The following is a 27,163-nucleotide window of genomic DNA, read 5'->3' on the forward strand; positions in this document are numbered from 1 at the left end:
TTTTAAAAAAATCAGATGATCATCATGAGTTAGCTCACTTTGCACTATATAATAAATGCTGCATTCTTTCCTAGCCCGAATATTATCCTTTATACTAAACAGAAGTAAATGCTTTTGATCAAAAATCCTGTGAATATTTAGGGGAAGAAGAATTTCAGAAAATTTTTCCAAAAGTTCTAGCAATATTTTTTGCAAACATCAGTAATGATGTGAAGAACAGGAAGAACTGAACAAAGTAGTCACATATGATGATTACTTACATTCCAAACCTATCTGAATTTTTCATTCTTTGGCTCAAATTGAAAATTTTTATTTTTATTTTATTTTTTTGCTGTATAAATGATAGTGTTAACATTCATAATAATTCCAATATAGAGGGCACTGAAAGTTTTGGCAAACACATGCTCCAAACACCAGCCTATTTCAACAACTTTTAATCATTTAGTTATACTCAAAATGTATGGTGTGTAATAACCTGAAGAATAAAAACAAAAACATAGGCTGGGCACAGTGGGCGCACACCAGTAATCCCAGTGGTTCAGGAGGCTGAGGCAGGAAGATCTCCAGTTCAAAGCCAGCCTCAGCAAAAGCAAGGTGCTAAGCAACTCACTGAGAGACTCTGTCTCTAAATAAAATACAAAATAGGGCTGGGGATGTGGATGTCAAGTGTCCCTGAGTTTAATCCCTGGTACCAAAACAAACAAACAAACAAACAAACAAACCACATAACCAAAAGGAAAAAAAAAAAGTCACACAGCAACTAACTATCCTTCTTAATAAAAATTAAAACAGAGTAAAAACAATTCAAACTGACCAAAGACACATTAAAAATTATATTTTATGATTTATAAACAAAACTATTTAATTTCATAGAAACAATTTTATAAATATAGCAATTAAATTTATACCTACAGAACAACAGGTACACAGATCAATGAGAAAAAGCATATATAAATTTCACTATTTGATGATTAAGCCTAATACAACCTTCTGCGATGACCATTATACTGCTTATTCAAAATTTAAAAATTATGGGCTGAGTGTAGCTCAGGGGTAGAGCGCTTGCCTCACATACGTGAGGCATTGGGTTTGATCATTAGCACCACACAAAAATAAATAAATAAGATATAAAAAATTTAAAAGATTAATAAACTAAAAGAGAAGTTAAATGTGTTCTGTCAGCTGACAGTTCATAAGATGTCATATACAAAACTTGAAAAAAATCTAGGAGTCCTGTTATAGTCACTTTAAATAAATAACATGTCCTCATGTACAAATCATTGTTGCTAAAAAGTTTTAAAGTTCTTAAAAATCATGCCAGTCCTGTTTTATGTAGTTTATAGACACTAACTATTTTAATCTTCTCAATGCTAAGAGATAGGTACTCTACTGAGCCCCATTCTACAGAACAGGCATCTAAATCACAGAAAAATTAAGTCACTGTCTAAGGCTGCTCAGCTGGACCTATTACTGGGATTCAAACATAAGCAGCCTATCCCCAGAGTCCTATTATAATTATTTTACTTTCACAATATATTTGGCTAAACTACTTGCATGTTAGATAATCCATACATATTCAACAGTTACTCAAACAATGAAAAATTCTTCTTAAAACATTAATCTATGTTTTTTGTATGTGGTGCTAAAGATGGAACCCAAGACCTCATTCATGCTAAGCAAGTGCTCAGTGCCCGCTAAAAGATGTTTCTAAAATTTTCTCTTACAATATTCTACCAAGAAAAAGGAAACAATAACATTTTTTACAGCAGTTATCAAATATTTCTACAAGAGATTATGGCTCTAATTTCAAAAGCCATCTCTCCCAGAAGAATACAAAACCTAGTGAGGTCATCACCAAAAATCCCATTCCAATGGAAACAAACTCCTTCACATTCACCTTTTTTTTGAGTCCGGAACATTTCCAACTGTTTCTGTTGCTGTCGTCTTAATGTGTTAACAATAGCTATTGCTAGTCTCAGTGCTTCTCTGGGGTACCCATGAGAACGTAATGCATCCACTCTTGCACAGGCTGTAGGAACATGTTCTAAAACAGAAAACCATGGGGTAAAGTTGCCACTTCTACAAAAACAGATTTAATAGTAAGATGTTTCTCCCAAAATACTATTAAAAAGACATGAGAAACCATTTCTAGACTTGGATTTGAATGAAAAACCCAGCTCCTATTGCCAAACATTCATCCATCTCCCATTGAATCCCTCAATTCTCCACCTCCCACTCTAATAATGCTATAGAAACTAGACAAAGAAGTAAGTCATGGAAATGTCTTTCCGGTTTGGCCACTTACCATGCCAGAGGGGCCACCCGCGGGAGTCAAAGAGGGAGTTTTCAGTGTCGTCATGGTAACAGTAGTTGGTGTATAGGTCACTGCTGATAATGTGCTGCAAATGGCTATCCTGCCAGTGGAGATCGCATGCCTCAATGGCTCGTGTGAACACTGTCCGATGTGGCCTGTTCGATGAATCTGTTTTTTCCACAATTCAGAAAGCCGTGTCAGCTATTGTTCACATGTGAATAAATCAGTCATACCATTCTGTGGCCAGATGTTCATGAACACACCCACACACAATGTCCTGCACCCTCTAAGCAGAAGGGCGAAGGGTGAATTTTCTCACATCCTAAGTACTAAGAGGCAAGTCAGCCCAAAGAGCCACCATTCACTCACTTGCTTTATCAAACACAAACATTCGGCAGCCATTAAAGCTAACGTTAAAGGCATCCTGCAAAAAGAACTGTCAAGTCTACTTTCCATGCCAAATACACTTAAAAGAGGCACTTGGTACAAAAATCATGTGAAAACTCACTGCTCCCCACTTCTGAGGTGCTGTGGTGGGCTGCCCCTGATGGGATCAACAGCTCTCACAAACACTATGCAAGAGATGTGACACCAGCCATGGAACCTTTCAGGAAGATTCATTCAGCCTTTAAAAATACGCATAAGGGTTGTGCTTTTGGTTATATTTTTTAACTATATTGTGCGGTTTTGCACAATTAAAACTATTATGCTTCTTGGGATATAATGATTAAATGCCACTTAATATCCCAAAGGGCATAAATGCATATGTTTAACATTTCACAAAGCCACACAACATAGCTACAAAACAAACCAGCGCACTTACCTTGCCCCTACAGGCTGCCTCCTGACTCCTGGACAGGTTCCATGACTGGTGTGATGTCCCCAGCATAGTGTATGCCGGGGCATCACAAAAGAGCAGAAGCATACACTCCGAAGAGGGTTCAAGTTTCAGGACCTGACGAAGAAAAGAAATGTTTGGGGAATAAAGGATACTCTCACCTCAGCTCATGGGATATTCAATTCCTAAAAATTCTACCTACTCTCCCACCTCTTGGGTCCCCACTCCAAACTTACCATCAATGGTTCACAAACCCTAGCAAACCTCAAATGAAAATCAGGGTAACAAACTATTTTTATTCATGTGTACTTAACTTAGCTCAAATGTTCTGAGACTCAAGTATAAGCAAAATATGGAATTTCCTTATGATAAGGTTTCATCTTCCTCTCCCTAGACCTTTATGTGAGCTCAGACAAAGCAAAAACATAAAAAATCAAAGAACAACTAAGCTAAGAAGAATGGCTCCTGGAGCACTTTTGTAGTCCAGTCTTTCTATTCTGTTGGGAGAACTGACCAGAGCAAGGGAAATAAAGTGACTGCCAAAGTCACATGGCCAGGTGGTGGCAAAGGGATCAAACCACAGATATCCTTACTACAAATTCAGCTAATTCAACTATTCAGAAAGGCTCTTGAAAAGTCCTTAACAGAGACATTACTTCAGCTTGATCTCGGGGCAAGTTAGGTATCTTTACCTGAATGGCAGACATATCAAAACATGTGGAATACAGATAATTTAAGAAGCATAAAAGAATCACATATCACCTACAATGGCCCCTACCTAGATTCCTTGCTGGCAGCTGAACGATATATATATATATGAATGAAGAGTGGAACCGTGCATCCTGCATTATTGAACCTATTAGGGTTTTTTGTTTTGCTTTTGATTTTTTTTTTTGCTGAGCAGAATGAATATGTCTATACCCAGGATGACACTGGTTCCATCACCTCTTGTTTCAGTTTATTTGTTTAGCTCAAATTACAGAAATAGAATTTAAAACTAAAAAGAAACTTTAAGAGCAACTTAGTATTACACATTTATTAAAAGAACAAGAGCTCACAATCTGTTGTACTATTAGTAAAAGCAAGCTGTGGGGGCTAATTTCATTAGAAAAATTAAAAAAAAAAACATGAACTGTTCACCTATTTATATGTGACCGTGGGAATACAGAGAAATGTAGAGGACACACACCAGGATAACCTCTAGATGAACAATAAAACAAATAGTAACAAAAAGGCTCAATTCTCATAAAATGATATTTAAAAGAAAATGAAGGCTATAAAGTTCTGTCATAACATAGCAACGCATAATAATTGATTCTATACACATATACAATGGTTAAAAAGATGTGAAACTGAAAATCTGATTTGATTAGGTGTCAAAATTGTGGCCACTTTTTTAAAACCTTGGATGTCTCTCTGGTTATTCAGTTACTATAGTTAAGACTGAAAAAAAAAAGAGAAACAGACTACCTAATTAACATTAAATTTGGGAAATTTAGAACAGTAAAAGGGAAAAAGTCTAAGTTTTTTTTTTACCAAAACAATTAAAAATAAGACACTGGCTGTTATTCTAGTATATTTTTTAAAAACACTCTTTCAAAATATAGATTCTAATCTTACTGTTCATGAATTCTAACAAAGGACCTCATAAGAGGATTGCCTCTAAGCACTACACATAGTCACTTTAATGTGTAAATACATCAAATCCTGCCATGGCCTGTGCCATAGGCACATTCAGTCCAGGTGGAATGGCACAGCTGCTGGGTTCTGTTGGCCACTGCCAACTCTCTCCTAGGGAAGAGAGCACTGAGGTACTGCAGATATGAGCCCCAGCTTCTTCTGACAGTCAATCAGGAGGATGTGGGCATTCTCCTGAGAGCAAGTGCTCTGGTGCCTTCAGGTAAAACAGCTATGAAACCAGGATCTCTTAGGGCAAACTGTAAATGAAATGAACTGTGGTATGAGGAGGCTGAATCACTTCTTACCAGTTTTCTAAAGCCTATGGAATATTCATGTTTAACCAAGAGTAACATAATAAATGGAGAGTAAAAAGTAAAGTATAAAATATTAGAATGGTAGTCTCCCAAAAGCAGGAAGTGAAACATAGAGAATCCAAATATGAAAATAGAAAGAAATCAAGATTGTCTGTGAGGCTGGGTGTGGTGGTACACGCCTGTAATCCCAGTAGCTCGGGAGGCTGAGGCAGGAAGATCACAAGCTCAAAGCCAGCCTCAGCAAAAGCGAGGCATAAGCAACTCAGTAAGATGCTGTATCTAAATAAAATACAAAATAAGACTGAGGATGTGGCTCCATGGTTGAGTGCCCCCGAGTTCAATCCCTAGTACCAAAAAAAAAAAAAAGATTGCCTGTGAGGTGTCAGTGTATCCTTTCCTAGCAACCAATAGAATAAATATTGCACAGCCAAACTTGAAAATTCTGAGTGTCTGGAAAAAAAATTGGGGGCCTAAGGGGTACTTTTATTTTCTTTGAAGTTATGAAATAAAATCATCATGAGCAATAAAGACAAAATATATTTCAAATACTGAATTCAAGGCAAATATCCCTACACAAAGCTGACAGAGTTAGACAATCATCTTTCTTTTTGATTGGACAAGTCTCTAGAGAATAATACATACCATTTTCTTTCTTTGTAAAGACTAAAAATACTGGTAATATCTCATTTGAACTCAGCACATTGCCAAACTCTTTATTTTTAGTAGTACCAACTACTTATAAAACCAGCACATAGAGGATAGTTTTGATTCTAGATTCTCCTCATGTAATTTAATCTGAACTTGCTTCTGTAATGACTTTAAGGTCTTTTAACTTTTCTCCAAAAAAAGACACAAAATCATGCAAAAGTAGTGGTATAAATTAGCAAATGAAATCTGTATTTTCAAGAGTTACTAGCTAGCTAAGAATCTGGTTCTGAAAACAGAAAACCCTATAGTAGCTAGATAGAAAAATGAGGCCAAGGAAGATTTTGTTGTTGTTGTTGTTGTTTTGATGAAGAGGGACTTGAGCTAAATGGATCAATTCAATAGAAAGAGATTGGCTGAAAAAGCAGGATAGAAACAGAGACAGAGGTTCTTCTGAAACACCTGGGGGCATTTTCGGTTGTTCCACAGATTGGAGGGCAGTTAGCCTTAGAAGACGGAGATAAGTATACTAGACACTTCTCAGTAAATAAGTTTCCCAGTCCAAATGCCCAAAGCATTCCAGGTCCCTCAGTCCAGTCATAAAATGCTTCCATGCTACTTTCTAAAATGAAGAATTTTTAACATATTACATAGTAGGATAAGTATGAATTGGGATAAAACACATAGCTTCTCAAGCATCTCAATAATTTGTTTTACAAAGTAATCTAATACCATTCTACTCTGTAGTTTTTTTTTTAAATTAAAGAAAATTCAAACTAAATAATTAATGGCCCATTTTAACACATACTGATATGTGTAAGTATTACATATATCTGTATTCTGAGAATCTTTTAAAAAAGATACAGAGATCTCAGGGAAAATTAAAACACACACATTCACAGTCAAAATATATTAAGTCCTTGAGTTACAATAAGCTCTGAAGTGGGTAAAATCAGTTCCCTAAATATAATGTGTTATCCTTATAAACACATATATACAGTGAAGTACCTAAAAACTGAGCGGAACATTATTGTAGACTCACCTTGGTTGGCATTTGCACCCTGAGGCAGAGCATTAGTTAAGTTGGGTAATTCGCTGCCATGATTTCCATCTTCCCATGGACAGACATCAACACTGTTCCACTTTTTCAGCTGTTTTAGCCAACTCGCTTTCTGCTCCAACTTGCAGTGGGGATTTAAAACTATACACATCCACAGAGCACCTAATTTAAGGTAGAAAAAGTAAATTTTTTAAAATGACAAAAATCTCCAATTCTTACGTAACAGCTAAAGATAAATTTTAAATCACTTCAAGATAAATGCAAGTTTGCCACTGTTATAATTCAGTTCTCCTAAAGCAAGCCACAAATATAATATAGAATTAAATAGGGGGAGGACAATAGGTTCCCAACTCTGAACCTAGGATCCAAATACTGTTAAACATAAAGAGGAAACATATTTCACAAATGACAATTGTAATCATCTTCCTACTTCTGTGACATCTTAGGGGAAAAGTCAGTAATATACAGAATCCTAAGATTTCGTTTACAAAAGATTCTATACTTGGATGCTACAATATACCATTTCATGGTTCTGCATGAAACGGCAACTTTCTAAGATTATTTGTTTACAATAAAATAATAAAGTCATACAATGGACACAAAAATAATTTCCCAGTCTCCCTACAGGAAATTTCAAACTTTATTATATTTATCAATTGGTATATATATGTGTATATGCTTATATGAACACTAATATGGAAACAAAGATACTAATTGTGGTGCATATAATACATACACCATATATCGTATATAACAACAGTACAAATAGTTTGGGTAAAAAAAAAACAGTAAAATATCTTTTAAAACTAAAATTCATTTAAACAAGTCCTTAAACAATTAAACCAAGAACCAATCTTTACATAAATAAAATCACTAAATGTAGTTTTTTGTACAAATTAAATAAATACTAACCAAAATTTCACTAATCTTTCAAAGGAAAATCAATAATGAATTTAAAGTAAAGGGACAACTCATGATCTACATTCTTCAAAGGTGGTTAATTCAAGCAAGTATTTTATAAATTTTAAAAGTTCAAGTTTACTACTTTTAAAACATGATAGCAGTACATTCATAACACTTTCTCTTTGAAAAGGTATGTGTGCATGTCACTGTGTGTTTTAATCAGTTTTCTGTTAGCCACCTGAATAATGGAGACAGAAATGATCACTGTTTATGCTTGATTTGTCCAAAAGAGATTCTTTACATTCTTTCATATTTACAGCACTGGATTATCTTAAATATGAAGTAAATTTTACCAACATAAAGTTTTTAAAAAGCCATAACCTAAGCCACAAATATTTACAATCTATATTTCTATATTTTTAAATGCCAATTAAAAAAAAACACAGTCAATTAAGATGGATTATGCCCACCACCTCTGCCAATGATTACAACTAATAAAACTCTGAACAATAACCTGAGGACTCTGAGAAGTAAACACAAGGAAGCAGATTGAGAGGGAAATAAAACTTGAAGAAGTAACCCATATGGCTGTGATTTCCCATTACTATATTTCCCCTGGTTTTGACAACAGATTAACCTCATTAAGAAACTCTGTAGAGGGTTCATGCAGCAAAACCTTGAGGAAAACTTTATTTTCCTGGTATAAGAACTGAAAAAGAGACCCTCAATTCAGGAGAAGGAAGGGGGAATCTTTTAAGTCCTGGTCATATCTCATGTGCATGAGACAGAACGGAGGCAGCACAGTAGCACAGCCAAAGCTCTGAAAACAGACATTAGTATCATCACCTGAAGGAAGGGAAACAAGGTATGATCTAAACCTATTGTGATTGATTTGCTTGCTTAAAAAAAAAAGTATTTTAATCTCCAGAGGATTTTAATAGAACCCAGACTCCACAATACAAAAATCAAAATCTTCATGATTTAAAATTATTCAGTTTACAAAGAAACAGGAAAATGTGACCAATTCTTAAGGGAAGAAAAAAAAAATCCAACAGATGCCAAGCAAAATAAACACGATGTTAGAATTATCAGCCCACACAATTTATAGTGATCACTAAACTCTTCAATGAGATAAAGGTACATTATTTAAAAAATTATAAAAGTAATTATCAGAAGTAAAATACAATCTATAAAATAGACCTGAACAGAAATTTTAGAAGTGAAAAAAAATATTAAAAAAAATACCAAGGGGGATCAATAGCACAAGAAGATGACAGAGGGAAACGTTAGTGAACTTCAAGACAGAAATGATCTCCTCTGTTCAAAATTGAAAAGAGCAAGAGGTTTATTAATGTTTGTATTACTAGGTGTCCATAGGAGAGACAGAAAACTCTGGAAGAAATAATTACTAAGAAACTTCTCAAATCGGAAGAATAATTTGAACTTATAGATCCAAGAGGCTTAGTCAACCTCAGGAAGGGTAAACTCTTAAGAAAACCATGCCCAAACAGACCACATAATCAAGTCACACTGGAAAGCAAAGACAACAGGGGAAAAAAAATCTTGAAAACAGAGAAAAACAAAATACCTAAAATAGAACAAATCTTCAAATAATTGCAAATTTCTTACCACCACTCACAGAAGACAGAATACAATAGGACACTACATTTAAAGTGCTAAAAGAAACTGGTGTCAACTCAAAATTCTATAACCAGCAAAAATATCACTTAGGAACGATAATGAAATATAGGCATTCTTAAATTAGGGAAAACAAAGTATTTGTTGGTAAAGACCTATTCTAGAGAAAGTTCTAAATAAAATTATTCAGACTACAGAGACATTAGAGCAAAAAAACAATTTCAGGAATAAAAGTAACAGAAATGGTAAATATCTGAATACATATACTATTTATGCCTTTCTAAGTTTTGAAAATAAGCATGACTGTTGAAAGCAAAAATATAAACACTGTCTTACAGAGTTTAAATGCATGGATATGTAATACTCATAACTATAACATAAAAGAGAGAGTACGGTGATTTATACAGTTGTTAGATTCTACATTCCTCTTGATGTGGCAAAATATTTATTCAAAGTAGACTGTTAAAACTTAGTATATTTACTATAATACCATAAAAAAGGATATCAGCAGATAAAACAAAAAGAACAACAGAAGTTAAATTAAATCAAAATTAATTTTAAATACTTAGATTCAAATAATCTTTAAAAAGGCCACAAAGGAAACCAAGAAAACCAAGGGAATAAACAGAAAGGAAAATTTAAATGTGAGACCTAAATTCAGCTATATCAATAATTTTTTTTAATTTTTATTGTTGGTTGTTCAAAACATTACATAGTTCTTGACATATCATATTTCACACTTTGATTCAAGTGGGTTATGAACTCCCATTTTTACCCTGTATACAGATTGCAGCATCACATCGGTTACACATCCACTGTTTTACATATTGCTATACTAGTGTCTGTAGTATTCTGCTGCCTTTTCTATCCTCTACTATCCCCCATCCCCTCCCCTCCCCTCCCATCTTCTCTCTCTACCCCATCTACTGTGATTCATTTCTCCCCCTTGTTTTTTTTTCCCCTTTCCCCTCACTTCCTCTTGTATGTAATTTTGTATAACCATGAGGGTCTCCTTCCATTTCCATGCAATTTCCCTTCTCTCTCCTTTTCCCTCCCACCTCTTGTCCCTGTTTAATGTTAATCTTCTAGTCATGCTCTTCCTCCCAACTCTGTTCTTAGTTACTCTGCTTATATCAAAGAAAACATTTGGCATTTGTTTTTTAGGGATTGGCCAGCTTCACTTAGCATAATCTGCTCTAATGCCATCCATTTCCCTGCAAATTCTATGATTTTATCATTTTTTAATGCAGAGTAATACTCCATTGTGTATAAATGCCACATTTTTTTTATCCATTCATCTATTGAAGGGCATCTAGGTTGGTTCCACAGTCTTGCTATTGTGAATTGTGCTGCTATGAACATCGATGTAGCAGTGTCCCTGTAGCATGCTCTTTTTAGGTCTTTAGGGAATAGACCGAGAAGGGCGATAGCTGGGTCAAATGGTGGATCCATTCCCAGCTTTCTCAGGAATCTCCATACTGCTTTCCAAATTGGCCGCACCAATTTGCAGTCCCACCAGCAATGTACAAGTGTACCCTTTTCCCCACATCCTTGCCAGCACTTGTTGTTGTTTGACTTCATAATGGCTGCCAATCTTACTGGAGTGAGATGGTATCTTAGGGTGGTTTTGATTTGCATTTCTCTGACTGCTAGAGATGGTGAGCATTTTTTCATGTACTTGTTGATTGATTGTATGTCCTCCTCTGAGAAGTGTCTGTTCAGGTCCTTGGCCCATTTGTTGATTGGGTTATTTGTTTTCTTATTGTTTAATTTTTTGAGTTCTTTGTATACTCTGGATATTAGGACTCTATCTGATGTGTAAGGAGTAAAAATTTGTTCCCAGGATGCAGGCTCCCTATTTACCTCTCTTATTGTTTCTTTTGCTGAGAAAAAACTTTTTAGTTTGAGTAAGTCTCATTTGTTGATTCTAGTTATTAACTCTTGTGCTATGGGTGTCCTATTGAGGAATTTGGAGCCCGACCCCACTGTATGTAGATCGTAGACAACTTTTTCTTCTATCAGACGCCGTGTCTCTGATTTGATATCAAGCTCCTTGATCCATTTTGAGTTAACTTTTGTGCATGGCGAGAGAAAGGGATTCAGTTTCATTTTGTTGCATATGGATTTCCAGTTTTCCCAGCACCATTTGTTGAAGATGCTATCCTTCCTCCATTTCATGCTTTTAGCCCCTTTATCAAATATAAGATAGTTGTAGTTTTGTGGATTGGTTTCTGTGTCCTCTATTCTGTACCATTTGGTCCACCCGCCTGTTAGCATCATTCTGAATGGAGAAAAATTGAAGGCATTCCCTCTAAAATCTGGAACAAGACAGGGATGCCCTCTCTCACCACTTCTGTTCAACATAGTTCTCGAAACACTGGCCAGAGCAATTAGACAGATGAAAGAAATTAAAGGCATAAAAATAGGAAAAGAAGAACTTAAATTATCACTATTTGCAGATGACATGATTCTATACCTAGCAGACCCAAAAGGGTCTACAAAGAAACTACTAGAGCTAATAAATGAATTCAGCAAAGTGGCAGGATATAAAATCAACACGCATAAATCAAAGGCATTCCTGTATATCAGCGACAAATCCTCTGAAATGGAAATGAGGACAACCACTCCATTCACAATATCCTCAAAAAAAAAAAAAAATACTTGGCAATCAACCTAACAAAAGAGGTGAAAGACTTATACAATGAAAACTACAGAACCCTAAAGAGAGAAACAGAAGAAGATCTTAGAAGATGGAAAAATATACCCTGTTCATAGATAGGCAGAACTAACATCATCAAAATGGCGATATTACCAAAAGTTCTCTATAGGTTTAATGCAATGCCAATTAAAATCCCAACGGCATTTCTTGTAGAAATAGAGAAAGCTACCATGAAATTCATATGGAAAAATAAAAGACCCAGAATAGCAAAAATAACTCTAAGCAGGAAGTGTGAATCAGGCGGTATAGCGATACCAGACCTCAAACTATACTACAGGGCAATAGTAATATATCAATAATTTTATACAATAAGTGTTCTAAACATACCAATTAAAAATAACAGTTAAATCAGATTAAAAACCAAGAACCAACTCTGTGCTTGTGTAAGAAACTCACTGTGAATATAATGACAAACTGAAAGGATGAAAAAAGATACACCACAGGACACTATCAAAATAAAGCTGGAGTGACTATGTTAGTATCAAATCAAGTGGCACATTACATAATGACAAAAAGTTCTCCAAAAAGATGTACAATCCTAAATAAGCACAGGGCACTCAATACGACTTAAAAATACAGAAAGCAAAAACAAATGGAATTGAAATAGACAAATCTACAATTATATTTGGAGACTTCAACTTATAGATCCAAGAGGCTTAGTAAACCTCAGGAAGGGTAAACTCTAAGAAAACCAGTAACTGACAAAACAAGCAGAAAGAAAATTAAGAGAATACCTGAACAACACTATCAACCAACTATACCAAACTGTTATTTATAGGATACTGCACCTAACATTAACAAAAACTTACTCTTAAAATGCACAATTATCAAGAGCATCTATATTCTAAGGCCATAAAACAAACTGACAATTTATAAGAGTTGAAATTATATAAAGTACATTCTCTGACATAATAGAAATAACGGAGAAATCAGTTAACAGGGAACTTTGTGAAATCCCCAAATGTCTGTAAATTAAACAACACACTTTCACTCAAAGTAAAAGTCAGTCACAAGGGCTGGGGGTATGGCTCAAGTAGTAGCGCACTCGCCTGGCATGAGTGAGGCACTGGGTTCGATCCTCAGCACCACATAAAAATAAAATAAAAATATATTTTTGTGTCCACCTAAAGTTAAAAAATAAATTTAAAAAAATTCAGTCACAAGAGAAAAAAACATATTTTATGCCTGAATGAAGATGAAATAAGTGTATTAAAATTTGTAGCATGTGGCTAAAAATGTTTTTAGATGGAAATTTATAGCAGCAGATGCTTACTTTAGAAAAAATTAATATCAATAATCTAAATATCCACCTTAAAATGAAAAAAAGAAAGAGAAACTAAAGGCAAAGAAAGAAAACAGCTTCAGAAATCAATGTAACTGAAAACAGGAAAGGGAGGGGGTGGGAATCAACAAAACTCAAAGATGCTTCTTTTAAAAAAAGATCAATGAAATCAACAAAGCTAACCAGGCTAACTGCAAGAAGCCACAACTATCAGTACCAGAAATTAAAGAGGGCACACAATTACAGATACTAGCGGTATTATAAAATTTATAATATAATTACACATATAATTTAAGATACTCTTCAAAAGTCATAAGGAAATACTTTTGAACAACTTTATGCCCACATAAATTCTACAAAATGGAAAAATTTCCTGCAAATAATAAAGTATTAAAGCTTACTCACATAAAGACCTAATAACCTGAATGGTCATAAATTTATTAAAGAAATTAAATTTGCAGTTGAAAAATCTCTAATAATGCAGGTCCAGATGCCTCCTTGGAAAAGTTTCCTTAGTACTTCAAAAATAACACCAATTCTACACAGAAATGGGGCCAGCATTACCCTGATACTAAAATCAGACAAAAAACATTACCAACTGCAAAGAAATATTCCTGGTAAACACAGAAGTAAAATTCCTCAACAAGATGTTAGCATGTTGGTTGGCCACTTCCTGTTTAGCCATGGCAGCTAAAAATGCAACTGCTAGAGCTTGTGGACAAGTATATAGGATCAAAAATTTACATTGTGATGAAGAGTGATAATGAAATTGTTGGAACACTTTAGAATTTGATGACTTTGTCAATATGGTGCTGGCAGATGTCACTGAGTTTGCAATCACACCAGAAGGAAGGAGGATAACTAAATTAGATGAGATTTTGCTATACGAATATAATATAACAATGCTGATTCCTGATGGAGAAGGACCAGAAGTGTGAACAAATTTCCTTGACTTATGATAGATTCCATTTTGTTTTATAATGGCAACAAAATAGATTTTTTTAATAGTCTAATGTTTAGATTATCTAAAGCCAATTTTCCCATTAAAGGGAAATGCTTTGAAGATGTACTATATGACCATTTTTCTAAGTTAATCATGATTATCTTGGAAAAAGAAGAAATTAGTTTGTTTTTTGAAGACTGAAAAATAAAGGTGTTTTTGGTTAGAAGGAAAAAAAGAGATGTTAGCACATTAAATAAAGCACTATCAAAAAGGTAAAACCATAAACACATAGGGTTTATCCCAAGAATGCAGGGCTGGTTCAACATCAAAAATCAATTTGTGTAATTCACCACATTAACAGATTAAAGAAGAAAAACATATAATCATGTCAACAAATGCAGGAAAAGTTCCTTATTCTTTCATGATAAATAAAAGCTCTCAGCAAACAAAAGAACAAAAAGTATAGACAAGAATAAAGGACATCTGCAAAAATCCTCACAGTTAGCATCATAATGGCAAAAGATGAAATGCTTTTCCTTTAATATCAAAACCAAACCAAAAAAAAAAAAAAAGCCAGTGTTTTTTGTTTTTTTTTTAGTTGTTGTTGTTTTTGGGTGGGTGGTGGCTTTTTTTAGTTATATATCACAGTAGTAGAATTAATTTTGATATTATTATATAGATGTCACTGAGTTTATAGTTTCAATTTGCATTTCTCTAATTAACAGAGAAGTTGAACATTTTTTTTCCATATACAAGCATAGAGTATATCTTATTCTAGTTAGGATATCATTTTTATGGATATACCTAATGGTGGGATCCACTATGGTATATTCATATATAAGTACACTGGAAAATTATTTCAGATTCATTCCACTGTCTTCACTTTTCCCATCCCCCTTTCCTTTTTCTCTTTCCCCTATGTCCAGTCTACTGAATATCTAATTCTTCCCCCATTTTCTCCTTATTGAGTGCTAGCTTCCACATATCAGTGAAAACATTTGACCTTTAATTTTTGGGGTTTGGCTTCCATTTACTTACAAATGTCAAGAAGTCATTCTTCTTTATGGCTGAGTAATATTCCATTGTATGTGTGTGTGTGTGGAGAGAGAGAGAGAGAGAGAGAGAGAGAGAGAGAGAGAGAGAGAGAGAGAGAGAGAATAATTTCTTTATCCATTCATTTGCTGAAGGGCACCTCGGTTGGTTGCATAACTTAGCTTTTGTGAACTAAGCTGCTATAAACACTGATGTGGCTATTTTACTGTAATATTCCAATTTTAAATCCATTGGATATAAACTGAGGAATAGTATAGTTGGGCTAAATGGTGGTTCCATTCCTAGTTTTTTGAGGAAAATCTCCATACTGCTTTTTCCAGAATGGTTGCACCAATTTGCAATCCCACCAGCAATGTATGATTGTACCTTTTTCCCCACATCCTTGCCAACATATACTGTTACCTATATTCTTGATAACTTCCATTCTGACAGGAGTGAGAATGGAAGTTATCTCAGTGTAGTTCCAATTTGTATTTTCTAATTAGTAGAGAAGTTGAACTTTTTTTTTTCATATATTTGTTGATCACTTGTATTTCTTCTTCTGAGAAGTGTATGTTTATTTCCTTTGCCCATTTATTGATTGGGTTATTTGGTTTTTTGGTGCTAAGTTTTTGAGTTCTTTATATATCCTGAAAATTAACACTCTATCTGAGGTGCAGGTGGTAAAATTTTCTCCTTTTCTGTAGTCTCTCGTTTCACGTTCTTTTGTTTCTTTTGCTGTGAAGAAGTTCTTTAGTTTGATGCCATCCCATTTACTGATACTTGATTTTACTTCTTGCACTTTAGTAATCTTGTTAAAGAAGTCTGTTCCTGAGCTGTCATGTTGGAGTGCTGGGCCGACATTGTCTTCTAGTATATGTTGGGTTTGAGGTCTAATTTCTAAATCTTTGATTTAATTTGATTTTTATGCAAGGTAAATGATAAGGATTAAATTTCATTCTACTACATATGGATTTCCAGTTTTCTTTAGCAACATTTATTGAATAGGTTATCTTTTTTCCAATGTATATTTTTGACGCCACAACTCTGTTCTTACCAATTCTATTCAGCATCACACCAAAAGTTCTAGCCAGGCCAATAAAATAAGAAAAGGAGGTTAAAGGCAGTTGGAAAGGATAGAAAGAAGAAGCCTTTGTACATAAAGACTATTACCTACAAAAAAAAAAAAAACTTCTAAAACTATTAAGAAAGTTAATAAGACCATATGATACAAATTCAGAGACAAAACAAAAACTCCTACAGATATATATGCTAAATAGAACCAACCAGAAACCACAAAAGTACCCCCCCAAAAGTATCATTTATATTAGCACCAAAAATCATAAAATGCTTGACTTATAATTCTAACAAAACATGTACAGCATCTCTATCTTAAAAACTGTTAAACACTGATGAAAGAAATCAGAGATTCTTTTTTAAAAAATGGAAAGTCACTATATTCATGGATTGGAAAACTCGGTATCATTAAGATGTCAATTATTCCCAAATTGATCTATATATTCAATACAACCTCATCTAAACTCTAGCTAGTGTTTGTGTACACACTGAAAAAAAATAGAATTAGCAAAACAATTCTGAAGAAGGACAAAGCTGGACTCTGAGTACCTGAATTCGAGATTTCCTATAAAATTTGATCGTTACCGTAATCAGAACAAAGGAAGGCACAGAGACCAATGCAAAAGAATAGTAAATTTATGAAAAGACCTACACAAATATTATTAATTCAAGGTTGAAAATCAATTCAATGGAAATAAGATATGTCTTTTTAACAACTGGGACAATTAGATAGTCATGTTGGGAAAAATTAAAGAATCTAAATTGGTATGACATTATCTTATTTAAAAATGAACTCAAAAATGAGACCTAAACTTAAAACCACAAAACTGCTAAAAAATATTCATAATCCTGCAGTAGGTAAAAGTATTAGATAAAATACCAAAAGCATTATCCATAAAAGAACTGATGAAGTAGACTTCATCAAAATTAAAAACTTTCGCTCAACAAAAGACAACAGAATGAAAGGACAAGTTATAGATGAGTAGAAAATACTTACAAATCATACATGTGACAAAGGACTTCAACCCAGAAAAAAAGTAAAACCTTCTCAAAACTAAGAAAAATGAATGAACCAATAAAAATGGGCAAAAACCAAAATGAGTTCCTAAGCCATGAAAAGAGATTGAGGCCTAGTACTAAGTTGAAGAAGAGGTTCCACACTATATGATTCCAACTATACAACACTGGAAGAGGCAAAACTATGGAGACAGTATTTAAAAAAAATCATAATTATCATTAGAGAACAGAAAGGATGAATAGATTTTTTTAGGACAGTGAATTACTCAGTATGATACTATAATTATAGACATGTCATTATACATTTCCCCAAAACCACTGAAAGCACAGTATCTATAGTTAGTCTAATGTAAATTATGGATTCTGGGTAATAATGATGATGTGTCAGTGTAGATTCATCATTTGTCACAAATGGACCACTCTGTTGGGGGAGGGTGATAATGGGGGTGGCCATGAATTGAGGTGGGGTAACTAGTATACAGAAAATCTCCATGCAATTTTTCTGTGAACCTAAAACTGCTCCAGAAAACTTGGCAATTTTCTTTGAGAAGGGAAAAGAAGTCTAGAAAGATACTTCATCAAATAAGATACATAAGATGGCAAAAACATGCTTGCATTGTGTAACCATGAGGAAAATCAAATTAAAATCACACAAGAGACTGGGGCTTGGGTTGTGGCTCAGTGGTAGAGTGCTTGCCTAGCACATGTAAGGCACAGGGTTCAATCCCTGGCACAACATAAAAAATTTAAAAAACAAATAAAAATTAAGGTATTTTTAAAAATCACAAAGAGATAATATCACATCCATGTTTTAATGGCTACAATTTGGAAAAAAAATTAAGTCTGATAACAAGTACTGGAGAGGATGTGGAGCAACTGGAATGCTTATAAATTGCTGAGAGTGTAAATTTGTATACCTAGAAAACAGTACATTTACTATATGACCCAGCAACACAACTCCTATAGATTTGCCCAATAGAATGAAAAACTTATATTCACACTTACACTAAAATGTTTATAGCAGTTTTATTTGTAGTCCCGGCTGAACATAATTTGTAATGTCCTTCAGTTGGTGACTTCAAACTCATACATTCATGCAAGAAATTATCCTTCTGAAGTGACAAAAAACTAAAGCACTGATAAATACATAGTATCTTAAATGTATAATGATAAGCAAAGGAAGCCTAAATCCAGAGGTTATGAAATATCTACATACACGCTCTACATGCACATATGTGTACAACCTCCGCCCCCGCCCCCCCCCCCACTTACTTCACTATTCAACTTCCAGGATATTTTGGAAAAGACAAAGCTGAAGGGTCTGAGAAGAGATCAATAGTTGCTAGAAATTGAGAAAAGGTATAAGCTAACCACCAAGGGACAACATTAGGGCATGGGGGGTGGTGGTGAAAGAATCTTCTCTGACTTCATTGTAGTGGTGGTTATATGATTACATGTACTTGTCCAAACTCAAAACTATATTTGTGTAAAAAGTATTTATGGTATATATTTTAAATTACAGTAAGAGTTACACAACTTTTAAAAATTAAACAACCATTATTAAAATTAACAGTTTAATTCTCCATGGTCAAAATTACTATTTCTATTTTAAAGATACTTAGTCCATTCAAACTGCTTAACAAAAATAATATAAACTGGGTGGCTTAGAAACAACAAAACTTTATTCCTCCCAGTTTCTGAAGCTAGAAAGTCCAAGATCAAGGCACTAGCAGATTCAGTACCTAGTGAGGTCCAGGTCCTCATAGATAGTGCCTTCAAGCCTCTTTCATGAGGGTATTAATTCCATTCATGGACTCTCATGACAAAATTACTTCTCAGAGGCCTCACCTTCTAATGCTATCACACTGGGAGTAAGTAAGTGGTTCAGCATACAAATGGGGTGGAGATGGGGGTGGGGGTGGGGTTCATAACTCTTCAGACCACAACAATCATCTGAGCTATATCCCCAGCCCCAGACCACAACAACAGAGACGTAAAACCCTCTATCTGTCTGAGATTATTAAAAGCAAGATCCTAAGTATTCTTAGAAATTTAAATGATTTCTATGACTCTGAGAAAAAGGAAACACATAAAATTCATTTTAGATTTCCATGTTTACACTGTTATCTAATTAGAAAATTTTCATTTTGTAGAATAAGAAAAATTTTTAAAAAGCCAAGCCTTTATTAACCTAACTGTAATATTCTTTTCTTGCTCACCTCCCTAAACAGAGGTTTCATCCTGAAAGGATGTTCTTAATGTTAGATTCAAGTTCAGAGCCATAATAGATATGGTCTTTTATATTCACAATCATCACTACAAAAGCTGTAATTAGTCTTAATAACCAAATTAACCAAACTGAGTAAGTCATTCTCCAAATTTCATTAATTCAGAATCCCACTTTGAGCATTTATCTCCTTTCCCTCTACATGCCTGAAATATTTGTAGCTTTAAAAATAAAGCTCTATAATGATTAAACACATCATTCTGCTAGTCCTCTAAAATATTAACCCTTTTAAGAATTCAGCCAAAAATAGTACAGAGAACTTGGTGAGAGGTCAAAATCCTCAGCACTTAGAAGACATGGTCCTATTTTCACAAAGAAGGCTTCCTTGCCTGCTATGAATTACAATGAAAACAAATTCAATACTTTTTAACTGCTTTCTTAGTTTCAACACTTCAAAGTATACAACAGCCATTATCCTATCACAGGTGTGTGAGTCACACAGTTTTTCAGAATTACCCATGGCACATTTCAGCTCTACCTATTCTCTACCCCAGCATGCTTTTTCTTTTCCTTTACACTACTCCACCTAATCTGCACTCAATGATTTTAGCAATAATAATAATAATAATAATAATAATAACAACAACAACAAAACAAAAAAACACTATAACATGAGGTAAAGTAAACCAAAACTAGGAAGGCAAGACTCTGAAGAAAATCAAACACCTCTTACCTAAGGTAAATGGTCCTAATAATCCACTTAGTGGTCATACACCTGTTCACACCTTAGATCTGAACAAACCGAAAATGTGGGTAGACTCTTACCTAAGCAGAATACAAATCATCTTGAAAGGCTTTGGTTACTTTTTTTGGTTACTTTCGCATTCCACCAATTGCAGAGTGTCACTGGATGAGAATCACACCACACGCTTAGCAAATGTGGGCAACAGGAATTAACTCTACACTTATTGAATTATTACACCATTTTGTAAAATTATTACACCATTTCTCCCTACCTCACAAACTCACTGTTTCATATTTCCAACTAGAAAAAAATTTTGATTCCATAAGCTCTGAAGTGGGAAGGCTAAGATACAGAATACATGTAAATATAACATATTCAACAGTTCATCACTTGAGTCTCTTTAACAAGCCTTTCTTGTTATTTTTCCTTTCTCTAAAACACGGTCTGATTCTGTAGAGAAATGGCTCTCAATTAGGGGTGACTCTCCCCTCCAGAGGATATTTGGTTACATTTGGTGTAATTTTGGTTGCCAACAGCAAAAGGATGTTAATGACAGTGTGTAAGGCCCAGAGATGTTGCTCAACATCTTACAGTACATAGGACAGACACCCAGAATAAAGAATTATTCTGCTCAAATGTGCCATAAATGAATGTGTGTGTTAAGCTAAAATAATCAAATTCAAGTAAACTAATCAACAGATGAGAAGAGCTGTTAAGACAAGCAAGAATAAAAGTTATTATAAAAACTTAACAATATAAAAGGTATCCCAACACACAATGCAATATTAAGTGCTGTTTTATATGCTAATTTTTATCCCTTCAAGGTAAATTCTAATAATATCAAGTTATACATGTTGGATTTCTAATTGGATTCTATATTTAAAGCTTTTCAATGTCTATCTTTAGGGTACAAAGATTCCTCCACCTAATTCAGCTAACATTTCTAAAAGTGAATGGCATCTACACTTATTTACTTAACAATAAGTGTTGTCATTTATTGAATCTTTACCTCACATTAACCCTGTGCTAAATATTTTACATACATTATCACATTTCACCCTCACAAAAACAAACAAAAGGCTCTATCTTGTAGATAAGAAAACTCAGATTCAGAGAAAAGCAGAAAGGTTATACTGCTATTAAAGCAAGAAGCCAGGATCTGGTCCAAGGCTCATGTTCTCCCCAAATCAATATTCGTAAATACTATGGTGTTCAGCCTTCTTTCCAGCTTACGTGTGGGTCTTAAAGTTCTTTATAAGTTAGGTATATGGAGCACGCATATATGAATTCTAAGATTAATGACTTGTCAGAATCATCTCACTCCTCTTTCAGCAATATAATACAAGTAGTATATTATTATCTAAAATTATGAAGTATCCTTAAAATGTATAGCTAATAACCCCCAGAGTTTAACCACATATACTTATGTACTTAAAACATGTCTCTCCCATGTGTAGGAAAAGTACATCCAACACAAAATTAAGAGGGGATCATGAACTGAAATCTACTTCTATGCATGTATAAGTTTATAGGGAAGAACCCAACTACTATGTATAACCAGAAGCCCTAATAAAATAAAATTTAACACAGGTTCCTCTAAAAAAGAGCCTAATTACACTAAAGAAAACTTCATTTTTCAAGACTGATAGGCACAGCAAATAAGTAATTCCACTGCAGAATAAAATGGCAGATAAACAATCAAAAGCTTAACTTATGATTCAAGATTAATTATTCAAGTCAGAATAAATCCGTTTTCTCTGAAAACATTATGATCAGCTCTGCTAGAGTTAAGTCCACGTCAGCATTTCTGGGATAATGCATGCAGATGTGACCGAGTATGCTTTTTGCCTGGTAGAATATATTGCTGGGTAGAACATGATGATTTGTAACTGAATAAATCAGCTGGCCATTCTGTCTATTGTTACCATTCCCGGTCAATACAACTTGTTTATTTTAAGTTCCCTCTCCTTCCTGGGTTTGTTTTTTGTTTTGTTTTGATGTTGTTTTTACTGTCAAATATGAGCTACACATTTTTATGGAGTGCTTTTTTTTTTCCCCCTGGGGAGGGGGTATAAATAGATCAATCAAAAACTACACATTCTCTATAAATGAAACCCTTGAAAGTGTTTATAAATGTTTTTCAGGAAGATAACTAAGTGTAGAATGCTACTGGAGGAAGCACAGGACAATGACACTGGAGAAGAGAATGGGGTTAGTGAGAGACAAAGGAGCAGGAAAAACCAAAAGCATATTCTTTAAAGGGGAGAATAAGAAAGGTCTGTTGTTCCACTTTTCTTTGTTACAAATGCAGAAAATGAAGGCTATTATATGGAAAGTTTAATTTATACTTTTTTATACCATGCATATTTTTATGAAGTAATAGCAGGCAAAGTACAACAATTACTTTGGTATTTCCAAGGGTTCAACAGTTATAAAACAATTCATAATATTTATTGTATTTATTTTTGTTCTTAGAGGCTATCATAATAATCTAGAATTTCATTCATGATCCAATTAACTAATTATACTTATTTAGGAGCCCTGAAATGCCTAATTGCAGTCACAAATAGGAGATCACTGGCATAATTAGTTGTGCTATCCAAACTATAGTCACAAAATTTCTTGGGTCAGACCACACTAGAACGGTGACCCTAATTATTACAGTACTGTTTCTTAATACAATGCAGTCTTAATGTCAGTCACCTTATGTTTGGAAAATAAATTTAATTGGTAAAAACATTCTTTAAATTTGACATGCTAATTTTTAATTTACTAAAATAGTTCTGGAAAAACTTCCAAATAAAACCACAGGAATCCTATAAGAGAGTTTTATTTCACTCAGGTTAAGCAAGGTTAAATTCTCAGCTAAATCACTTAACCAGGTTCTGAGAAAATTCTAAAGTAAAATAATTATATATATTTTTTTGTTTGTTTGTTGGCAAGACAGAAAATAAATCATAGATATTCCAAAGCAGTTAACTAGTATCCAGGATAATGTTTCTTTCAGAAAAACCTGTGGTACTTAGAGTCTTCCCATCCCATTTGTCAGTGCCATAGGGTCAATATGCAAGATTCATCAAAAACAGCTTGACCCCATTAGAAGCCTGGTTCTATAGGAGATCACAAAAGTCAGTTTCTCCAATCCTTCTTCAATGGAGTAAGAGAGAAAAGGAAAGAAAGACAGAAAAAAAAATCATAGAGAAGAGGAGAGGCACAAAGGCAGATGAATTTTTTGACAGTCAATAGGTGGTAAGGTGAAGGAATGCAAACTGCAGCAACCTACGAGAACATTTTTCACATATTCTACACTGGCTACTTAACTAAGTTACCTTTATGAACAGTTCATGGTTCATCCAACAGTGATGACTCCAAGTCTATGTAAATCTGTTTCTGAAAAGACTCGACTGATATGTAATAGGGTCTTGTAACAGTGATATTTCATTCTAATACATGAAATTTATTAGAACACTCCTCTAAATGTTCTAAAACATTATATAATCTTATTTCAACTGCTTTTTATTTTTCATTTATTTATTCTGTAAACACTAGGTTCTTGTTAATTTACCTCTTGAAAAGCACTCAATGGTACACAATCCATATTTTCACCTAAGCAATTCCCTGAGTCATTGGTAAAAAGATTTTCATTTGCTAGAGAGAACTGGTTTAGGACAAAAGACATCAAGAGCCCTGCTAAAAAATAATAATAAAATTTACCAACACTGATTATTCCACAGCATGGATGGTCAACTAAACACACTAATACTCTATTTGCATGAGAATCCCAACAAAAATGGATTCTTGCAGTATTCTGTTGGATTGGAACTAAAATTTTTTTCATAAAAATAATTTCTTCAGCCACTGACTTTTCTGTGGAGTTCAGAAAGAACCTATGATGAGTGTTGGGTTTCTTGGAGAACAGTTTGTTTCATTTTGCTCTAATTCATTCTATTACTGAATTAAACTTTGATGTATTGGTCTTGACAAGTGCTTCATGCTGATTGTATTGTGTATGATAGTATAATCACTCCCCATGCATTTCCCACTGGCTGGCTGATTAATGCAATAGATTACCTGCAGCATTGATAGCAAAGGGGAATCAGTGCCCTTCTGTACTCTAAACTGTTTGTATTTCAGTATGCATGTATGTGTGTGTTCACACACACAGGCACCCTTGAATAGTCTGCACATAATAAAGCAAAGGATAAGCAAAGGAGCAGGAAAAGAGAAAAATTGAGGACACAGTAAAGATTAGTGCCTTTCAACTATGGTTTACTATGGAAAATACTCACACTTCTTAATATTTCCAATCAGGGATCTAGCATTACACTTCAATTATTCATTCATTTTTTAAATTCACAAATATTTATTGAGCACCAACTACATGCCAGGCAGTTTTTCACCTTTATTAAGAAAGATAATGTTTTAGAAAAGTGTGTGACTTTCAATGTTCTCATTAGTGGAAGGGAAGGGGGAAAGGTGGTGAGATGATCAAATGGATAATAATATAGGGATAAAAAAGGATAGCTATAAAAATCAGTTTCAATGTCCCAATAAAGAAAACATCTGACAATAAGATTATGGACTACAGTGGATGATTTAATGGCTTCAAAAAAAAAAATCTCATGTAACTTGGTCTACATGTTAACAAAGAACATTTTCTGTGTGTGATCAATTTGTTTGGAAGAACAGGTTGCTGGAAACATCACCTTTTTTTCTAAGGTATGTTGGAGGGCAGTTTCTGGCAGCATTTTTAAAGTATTCTGACCCATGGGATTTTCTCTGAGTACCAAACTTACATATTTTACCTAAGTGCCCTATCTGGGGTCCTCCCACTTAACCTCTCTATTCTTGCTCATCCACAAAGACTGTGCTTTCCAATCTAAGCCAGTTCAAGATCTCTGTCTGAGCCCTACTTTATAAATGCTTCTCACACTCTCTTCTAGGTTTGCTGGAGAAAGTTTGAAATTTACTACTGCCTCCCAGAACAAAAGGGGCAGGAAAGCACGACCTAGAGTCAACAAGGTCCAGCTGGTTATAGATCAAAATCACAGAGATTTGGCTTTCTATTTCAAAAGCTATCTTTGCAACAGAAAACACACAGAGTTGAGTGAGTCAGCCACATTTCCGACCACTATATCACTACTTCTGGGTGCTTTGTCACCAGGTCAAATTCTGAGAAAATAGCCCTAAGACCAGTTATAAACTCACTCAAGAGAGTTAATGTCAGAAGGCACCAGTATTTACACCAGAAATTCCTCTTCTTATTTTGATTTTGAAATTTTTAAACAAAACACTGAAACAATATGATGTAATTATCAGACAAGCTTATAGCAGCCTTACAAACTTTCACTTGTTTGCAAATCCTTAAGCATTCTGCCTTGCCCTAAAGTAAATACCATGCGTTATCCCAACTCGGCTGTGGCCCTCAACATATGAGAAAGTTATTTATGTAAATTAAGAGTCATTCTTTGCTAAACCTTCAAGAAGACTGACTATTTAAAAGTCTATTCAAGATAGTGATTATGAAGCATGCATTTTTAATCTCAGAATCCTTTGTTTCAGAAAAACATTCATGGGCTGGGGATATAGCTCAGTTGGTACCGTGCTTGCACTGTACAAATGCACAAGGGCCTGGGTTCATTCACCAGCACCACACACACACAAAAAGAAAGACAGAAGAGAAAAATTTTCATGGAAAGCCTAGCATGTAACAAGGTAAAAGGAGACTTTTCCAGTCAGATTTCCTTTGGTAGCCGTTTCTTAAGGAAAAATACAGTACTAACTCTTAGGAAGTGGAAAAAGCAGTAAAAGAACTTTGTAGAAATTCTGAGGAAAAAGGGACACATTACACCAATTTGAGATCCACTTAACCACCAATATGAGCTGCTACAAATGGACTCAATGTTAGAGATAGAAAGATAACATAAAATAAAGTAACTGGAAACCACTCTTGGTATAAATATTATTGGCACATTACACATGCAGGTTAACACTAAGGTGTACTACAATGGACCACAGGCATCTTAGTTCCTAACCAAATCTCCATGGTCTATGTTTAGAATAGTTTCATGAAAACACATAGTGGGGAGATCTTCATGTCTAATTATCTAAATTACCCAAATTTGTTACAAATTATCTAACTGTACACCTAAATAATTAGACAATGAGCATCACCCCCTCCAAGATTCTCTAGTTGGCTAGGTAATAGAATCAAATGACCTATAAAGAGCTCCTTTAACCCTAATCATCTACTATTTTCTATTAATACATATCTAATTTTTTTTTCTCTTTATTTCCATTCTTCCCCATCCATGGTACTGAATGGACAATTAAACCCTAACATCTGCAGTCAAAAGGACAGTGGACTGCATTTTACAGGAAGTATTTATCATAGGTGTGCTCAGGGTAGAGACTATACATTCTCCCTTTTAGCCAATTTCTGACCCACATTAAAATTATTCTGTCTATGTAAGGATAGGAAGGGTAGCAGAATAAAATAGACACTATGTATACGTGTCTGTATAACCAATGTGATTCTGCAACCTGTACACTCAGAAAAAATGAGAAATTATACCCCATTTGATTCAAATGTATAATATGCAAGATCATTGTATTGTCATGTGCAACTAATAAAATTAAAATTAAAAAAAAAAAGAAGAAGCAGAGGAAAAGCCTCCTCTTCCTAACTCCAGAGAAGGGCAGAATCCAGAGGCCTCTGACCCAATAATA

The 27,163-nt window shown here is 34.3% G+C and overlaps 1 protein-coding gene and 1 pseudogene across 1 annotated transcript in view; one reads left to right on the forward strand and one right to left on the reverse strand.

The window, feature by feature from the left end:
- The window catches only part of Zswim6 (zinc finger SWIM-type containing 6), a 185,854-nt gene that overhangs the window by 16,785 nt on the left and 141,906 nt on the right, over positions 1-27,163 (reverse strand). The window contains exons 5-7 of the mRNA XM_076856119.2: positions 6,834-7,013; positions 2,306-2,482; positions 1,898-2,044 (exon numbers count right to left, since the gene is read on the reverse strand). Coding sequence (XP_076712234.1) covers positions 1,898-2,044; positions 2,306-2,482; positions 6,834-7,013 — 504 coding nt within the window. The remainder of the gene's footprint in view (positions 1-1,897; positions 2,045-2,305; positions 2,483-6,833; positions 7,014-27,163) is intronic.
- On the forward strand, positions 14,144-14,331 carry LOC143399412 (U6 snRNA-associated Sm-like protein LSm5 pseudogene; annotated as a pseudogene).

Source organism: Callospermophilus lateralis, chromosome 5, assembly GCF_048772815.1.
Source record: "Callospermophilus lateralis isolate mCalLat2 chromosome 5, mCalLat2.hap1, whole genome shotgun sequence".
In the NCBI taxonomy this organism is placed as follows: Eukaryota; Metazoa; Chordata; class Mammalia; order Rodentia; family Sciuridae; genus Callospermophilus; species Callospermophilus lateralis.